We start from the raw sequence: 7,718 nt of genomic DNA, 5'->3' as shown, positions 1-7,718 counted from the left end.
AGGAATCCAATGAACGAAGGAAAGTATAACGCCCCACCAGGCAGACTGTCGACCAATTGCATTCATGTTGTCATGCTGCGTCACGCAGTCGCTAAGCTAATCGTCATGCAATCCCTTCTCAAGTCAGTGTATATGTCGAGAAACGTGCCTATTGTCCTCGAAAGGACGTACTGTCACCATTCAAATGCTGTACGATATTACAGATACCAAGTTAATTATCTCAGTCTCGGAAAAGGTTTGTAATGTTGTACTTCTTGTTGACAAAATTCATGCTAATGTTGAGTTCTTGAGCTACCGCCCAATAGACTCCCAGTCACTCCTTGAAGGAGAGTGCACCTTGTCCCAGAATCACCCAGAATGCACCACTAACGTAGCATGTGCAACTTTTGTAATCTCCTCAAAAGTATATCTGCTGTTGCGAATGTCAGACTCCACTCTGTGAGGCACATTGATCTGCAGATACAGCATAGTGAGATTGCAGACTACTAAATTGATAGTGCAGTTTGTTTAGGTGATTTTACAGCTAACTAGCTATTTTACATGCTGATATTGTCTTTGGTATTATTGTGTGTAGCTACATTTGCTACCTAGCTAGCTAGCCAGCCCGTAGAGACAGCATTGCATCGTGGATTTTGAAGTCGACTTGAGCTGCAACAGATTTCCACAACAATTTTCCATGTAGCTACCAACCTTATTATATTGGCAAAATGCAACATTAGTTAGTTAGTTATTGCTCTAACATATTAGTGTTAAATAACACTATAAATTAAAGGAATTAGTGGTTTTGGATGGATTTTTCCTTTAGCTACAGTGCAGCATGTTTAGTAGGCGATATCCATTGCAAGAGCACTGGAATGATTGTGAGACTTCCAGATTCAAGTGACGTGGCAAGGCCAAAAGATGTTTGACTTTGATCGTGCACAGTACCAGACCAGAATCAGTCTATACAGATGGCTAGCCAAATGTATACTGGAACTAAGCAATGTAACTCTCAACATGAAACCAACATGTCCTACTGTGAAATTAATTGATGCAGGTTTGTGAATTGAGGTGAAGTCCCGAAAGGCATTATAGTAACACATTTTCCTTAATAACTCTTCCAAACACAGCACCACTGTTGAAAACGCTATACTGATTCAGAATAAGATACTCAGTAAACGACACCAAAAACAAGATTAAAACCCTCCTTTCTTTGCCTTTCCTTCAAATTCAGCCATGCCTCCTGCGCCAGTTCAAATGGCATTCTAAATATTTAATAGTGCACGTGGAGAGGTTTTGGACACCTCAGCACTTAAAACCATGCGGGTCAAGGGGATATTTCTACGACCAAACATCAATTGAATACATTATCATGGCTCCCTGCTGCACCGTAGAGCTCTATTACAGGATGTAAGGGAGTGCTTCACACAGCAGTTCTGGGGTAGTGGTAAAAAGAATAGGCCTGCGACCGGGCAAAACATTGTACCGTAACACTGTATGAACGGGAGAGTTACTTTACCTGCCTTAGGCCGTCTCTACTGTTCTGCATGATCCGCAGGGCGTAGTTGGACCGCTGGCCTTTGCTGTTGAATTCAATGTGGCCCGTTAGTCCTTCCAATTCTACCTATCCCAGAGAGAGAGAGAACAAGAGAGAAAAGCTCCCATGTTATTAAGGTGTTTCACTTGGTCCGCGACTGTTGTTTTTGGTGTCAGTAATCTGGGTTCAAATAGTGTTAGTTTGCTTTCAAATCCTTCAGCAGCACTGGATTGAGCTTGCCTTGAGCGACAGAGCCAATGGAGTAGTTCCAAAAGGGAAAACTGCAAACCCTGCCGATCCGGCACTGCAGGCAAGGCTCAATCCGATGCTCCCAAGTATTTGAAAGGAAATAAATACTGTTTAAACCCAGGTATGTCAGTAACTTCACATGCATGTCTGGGTTTGGTCGGGCTTTAGTTCCTTATTGATTAAATTATCCAGAAGGGAAGCGGGCTGACAATTATGCTGCGACAAAACCCTAAGCCACCCCATCATCTGATACTGAGAAACCAGCAGTATGATCGATACGAGGGAGTCTCAAACGAAATGATTGTGTGATGACAAAGTGACGGTGGTAAAACATCTAAATGGCAACAGATGAATCATTTTCAGATTTGCTTTTACTAAAGAAGAAAAAAAACGTCTGAAATTCAATACATGTCACACTCTAGTGTCTTGATGGCTCACTCACAGGCCATTTATTCCTAATGAGGGACTATGAGCATTACAGTGTGACAGCCAGTCATCCAGTCTCTAACTCCTTCCCTGCCCCCCTTCTCCCTGCTGTAGGCTACTGATGAAGAAATAGGGGCAGTGACCTAGCCTGATCCCAGAACTGTTTGTACTGTCTTACCAACTCCTATGGTCTTAGGCGTATCAATGACAACACATACAGATCTGGGACCAGGCTAGCAGTGACCCAAGTTAATGTGACAATATGACTGACTATATACACAGTGGTAAGAAAAGGGCTAGAAGATTTCTATATAAATATAAATACATAAATGTAAATATATTCAGCTGGTAGATCAAACAGTAAGGTTAGGTTTAGGGGATAGGGATCTGCTGGGTGAATATCCACTGCAAAAATATACACACACCTAATGGCTTTTAGTATAATGTTAACTAACACACTTGGGAGCATACTGTGTATCACAGTGCACACTGCAGTCTAATTTTGCTCCACAAAGATGAATCTTATCTTAATCTTAAACATGACCAACAACAGAATGCCATTCCCCTCCTATCCAGAGTGGGGCGCCCTTACCATCCTCAGGTAGTTCATGAGGCTGGTGCCATGCTCCCAGATCTTGGAGGACTTGCAAGAGAGCTGCGTGGCGCCCACGTTCTGGCTACGGTTGAGCTCCTGGACCGCCGCCACCACCGCATGCACTGCGTCAAACAGCAGCGCCGACGATAGCTGAGGGGGGGGGGGGGGGGGTGATAGGGAAATAAGAAGTAAAAGAAAGAAAGAAAGAAAGGAGAAGGGAGGGAAGGAAGAAAAGGGGGCTATTCTGTGGTAAACACACACCGATCTTCCATTCTCCCTGATGCCTTGGGTCCACTCTGGTCGGTCAGTGATGGGTTAAAACAAGCGATCCCCAAAATGCCATCCATGCAGCAGTCAGATATTCCATTAGATCGTTAGGATCCTCTGATGTGCTGACAGAGGGGGGAAAAAAGCTGCACCACTTTCACCCCTACTGGAGCTGGCAAGCCCTGGCTGTTCCAATTACCACACATCCGTCGGAGTGGAGGCGGAAGTGCAGGAAGGGGGATTTGTCCTGTAGACTGTTTTCATACAGGCCCCATCCGTGTATGTAAAAACAATTAAAATGCATGATGGCATAGATTATACGAGGGAGAGAGAGAGTATTTCACCGTTATATGTCTGTATAATAAACCAATAAGCCCTGGCCCTGATCTGTTGTGCATATTGATATGGGAACATATAGATGATTGTGATGCATAGTAAACAATGAGCACCATATAAGGCCCATAACCATCATAATTTCTATGATATATCTCCTCCTTGCACAGGCCAATGTTGAATTGGACTGCGCTACAGGCAACAAAGTATAAACAACAGCTGGAAAACAGTAGTTAGAGCGAGTGTGTACAGTGGTTCAGTGCCATTTGGATTCCAGGACGGAAAGTCGATGGCAGCAGCTTCCTGATCATAAGTCACGATTATGCACCACGTGACCTTAAAGGGAGATGTCACTTCGAAATCAAAGTTGGTCAGGTGTTTTCATCCCTCAAAAGTAGTCTAATATCAAAATGAATCCCCATCGTACACCATCGATTTTCATGCATTGAGGCATATGCTGTAGCTGGATCTTCAAAACAAATGGCCCGAAATGTGGACCTATCTCAATCATTTTTAGGTTTGAAAATATCTGAAACACTTTGGTTGCAAGTCACTGTAACCCCCCCCCCCCCCCCCTCCATTCTTCCTCACCGCACTCTCTTTCGTCCCACCACCTCCCTCATTCCCATGACACTGTACAGCTGAGAGAGAGGGGTCTTTTAAAAATGGAACCTGATATGAAAGAGCTCCCTGGAACACTGCAAATGAATAGCAGGGAGAAAAGGTGCAGCTCGCTCTCGCTACTCTCGTTTTATTAGGGGCTCAGAGCTGTTATCCCTCCACTGCTCTACGACAAAATATCCTGTGATTAATTAAAGATAACTCCTAATTATGAGGGGGGAAAAACAACTGGAGAAAAACAGCTGGTTTCTAAAAAAAAACTGCAGCCATTGATTTTTCAAAATCTTTCTTGAGGGCTTAATTAAGAAACAAAAATTCAATAAACCCAATTAATGAGTTCCTCGTCGCTCTCTGATGTCAGAAAACTTCTCGTTTACAGAAGTGTGGTGAATTGGGTTCACATTTTTCAAATGCAGCATGGAAGAATGTTATGTTAATGTTATGTACTACACTACCAGTCACGTATTCATTTAATAAGCATGTGGCAATTAACTAATTAGATCTTTAAGAATGACTAATTAACGACTACACAGACAACTGTATTAAAGGCATAGAAAAGACTTCAAGCCTGAACATTCTCAAAGATCTAAAAGCTTGTAATGAAGCCGAATCTCGCAGTCACACGTGTGGGGATACCTCATAATATGGGAAAAGAGCTGGAGTGTATTCAGGAGGATGAACCTTTCAGAAGGTTGCAGGTAGATATATAGCAAATAAAGTGTTCCCAGGAACAGGATTAAGAAACACTGTGCTAGAGAATAATATATTTTCTGCATATATCTGAACACTTTTTTTGGCTGCAGATAGAACTGTAACTAACAGAGCTCAATTTCCAATAGTACATGCTAGAGTAGGATTGGGAATCATCAGGTCTATTTGTTACATTTCTACCTGCAACATTACAGAACCTTCAGATGTAAATATATTATGGAGCTCAGATATGACTGTCTAGCTGCTGAGCAATCCTCTCTGTCCTACATAAACCGGAACCCTGGTCTCACCGGTGTGCCGGCGAAGGGGGCGTGGTCACAGTTTTCCTGCCAGGAACGGTTGAGGCTGAGGAGGAAATCCTGGAAGAAGGGGTGTGTTCGGTTGAAGACGGAAAAGCCCAGAATGTTCACCCGCTCACTGGGCACGTCATCCAATCGCAGCAGAGAGAATTCCTGCAGAGGGAGGAGTCAGAGGGTCAAAGGTGTAATGGTTTTAGGTATGCACGGTGTATGACAGAGGCTTGGACATGTCCGACATAAATCATGTTTAGTTGCCTCGATATGGAGGAGATATGTGAATGAACGGAATATTTAATCAATGTCAGGGGAAAGGGCACATGCTAATCTAATACGTTTAGCCCCAATTTCATTGAATTACTTGAAGTTTCGTTATATTAAGTTCATTAATCCAGATGATTAAGATTCCTAACATGTACACAACCCACGTAATTCATTCAGTGTGTATGTATGTGGCGTGTGTATGGTGTGTGTGTGTGTGCATTAATGTGTGCATGTGCTCCATTAGTAGTTTAGCGCATATTCATACATGCGTGGGCATGTGTGTACAGCCTGGAACGAGCCCGTGGAAATGTGCTTGGGTGAAAAACAACTTATACTTTGATGTCCCTAAGTTCAGTCTGGTGGCTCCCGAGCGGTGGGGAGGACGTCACCAGAAGGTTAATAGAGATATCAGCCCAGTCACCCTCAGGTGTCAGTGCCAGCATTACAGTCTATAACAGTGACACCGCCTGTCACCTCGCTGAGCCCAGGGACAGCTATGAAGGGGAGGAGGTGGAAAAGGAGAGAAGAGTTGGAGGAGGAAAGGTGCCCAGGCTTCAGACAGTTTAGTCAGAGACAGACTACTCTACTGTGGAAGACAGGAGAGAGGAGGTGGTGTGTGTGTGCTGAGTCTGTGCGTGTGCATGTGTGTGCGTATGTGTGTGTCTGTGTGCGTGCGCGAATGTGTCCAATCCTCAATAAGAGGTGATGGGGCTGGTGAGTTGAGTAGGAAGAGAATCATTCTGAGAACAGGAACGTCACAAGACACCGGCAGTAGCCTTTAAAATCCCAAGGATTAGATAAGGTAGCGTGTTAGTGGGTTCCTCTGCAGCACTAGATCAAAGCCCAACTAGACGCTGGTGCTCTTACAACAAACACTAGCAGAGTAGGAGAAGGTGAGCAGGCCACGGAGGAACAAAATATTTTTCATCAGCGCCCCTGAGGGAGAACAGAACAGGCGAAAGTCCCTGGTGAATTCCCTTAGCATCACTAGCTACAGACCGCAATGCAAACTGGCAGCCATATGTCTTCCCAATCCAGACCAACAACACGATGCTGTTTAGTGGTGACACAACACTTTTTGATTTACTCTCTCTTAGCCATGTTGTCTCTGTATCTGATTGAAATCAGTACAGTTCTGTCCATGCCAGGTGATGAAAAGCAATCTGAAAAGTTTAAGGCGAGTCGCTACACCCCAATCGACGCTGACGCACTAGCTTCCGCTGTGTTGATGTTTTCGAGGCAAACTCTTGGCAGATTGTTTTTGCACTTTCTGCCAAGTGCATTCAGGACATTGAGGACTTGAGATAAATAGATATTGCGGATTGAAACACACAGCACTTGATAAAAGGAAAGCTGAGTTGAGCCTGAAACAGTGTCATCTCCGTGCTAAATTCTTTATGAATGAGTATTAAAATAAACATGCCGAAAGAGGAATTTATTCATTCATTCATTCATGAGAACATTTCCAACATGGACGGAGGTGTTGTTCACAGCCCTGAGTACAATTGGAACTACACCCCACATCTTAAAACATTTAATTACCCTTAATATTTATAATCAATATATTTAATTATGAAAATAGCATAATATATGGGCGCTGACCCTTCTTATACGGCAACTATAAAAAATAAACTACGAGTGGATATATCTTACACACACACACACACACGCACACACACACTTCAATTCCCGCTGCGTTACTTTAACCCTTTACGCTTGTGGGAATTGGCCTATATGGATATAGATAAACTGAGATGTTTTTTTTACAGAAGAAATATGGAAAGCATATGCATAACAATGGTAGCAATTAAAAGGGAACAGTTTGGAGATCCTGGGAAAATGATTAGACTAAAGCTGGGGTCAAGAGTTCACCTGGCACAACATTACACTGTTGATTTGAAGTGAGTTTTACATTTACTGTTCTTTTAGCCGTATTTGTTGATAATTATAGCTGAAACTACGCTGGATACATTCATTAACATGATAAGAATATTCTTGGAAAGTTTGGGGTAGGTCCAACATAAAGGCAACAAAAACATGGGTTTGAGTGAGAGGTCTAACTGGTGTCCCCAAGTGGCTACACACCTCTCCAAAGTGTGCACAGTTCCTAAATTCCTCAGTAATTTCAATGCACCTTTATGGCTAAAGGTGTTTTTATTTTAGCTCTCCAAGCTCTGCCGTTGAGGAACAAGAGCAAGCGCACTTGTATCTTTATTTGTTGTTGTAAAAATGGTCCATTAAAAAAAATCGCAATCTGGGTCAGGTGGGCATCGTTTGCAATGTTGTTCTACTGCCAACATGACTAGCTAAAATATTAAATACAATCTTACAGTGTTTGGCTTTCAAAAGGCAATGCAGAGAAGCAGATCATAATGTTGATGCGTATAGAATGGATTCATGAGTTGCCTTCAAATGCGCGGTACACACATTTTTATTCACA

General features: G+C 43.0%; 1 protein-coding gene across 1 annotated transcript in view; it reads right to left on the bottom strand.

The window, feature by feature from the left end:
- Positions 1-7,718, bottom strand: part of LOC139385594 (glutamate receptor ionotropic, kainate 4-like) — a 211,543-nt gene that overhangs the window by 50,165 nt on the left and 153,660 nt on the right. The window contains exons 7-9 of the mRNA XM_071130794.1: positions 5,009-5,170; positions 2,784-2,936; positions 1,499-1,603 (exon numbers count right to left, since the gene is read on the bottom strand). Of these exons, the coding sequence (XP_070986895.1) occupies positions 1,499-1,603; positions 2,784-2,936; positions 5,009-5,170 (420 nt within the window). The remainder of the gene's footprint in view (positions 1-1,498; positions 1,604-2,783; positions 2,937-5,008; positions 5,171-7,718) is intronic.

Source organism: Oncorhynchus clarkii, chromosome 27, assembly GCF_045791955.1.
Source record: "Oncorhynchus clarkii lewisi isolate Uvic-CL-2024 chromosome 27, UVic_Ocla_1.0, whole genome shotgun sequence".
Taxonomy (NCBI): domain Eukaryota; kingdom Metazoa; phylum Chordata; class Actinopteri; order Salmoniformes; family Salmonidae; genus Oncorhynchus; species Oncorhynchus clarkii.
Note: the sequence above shows the minus strand (reverse complement) of the source record. Positions and strands in the feature narration are given on the sequence as shown.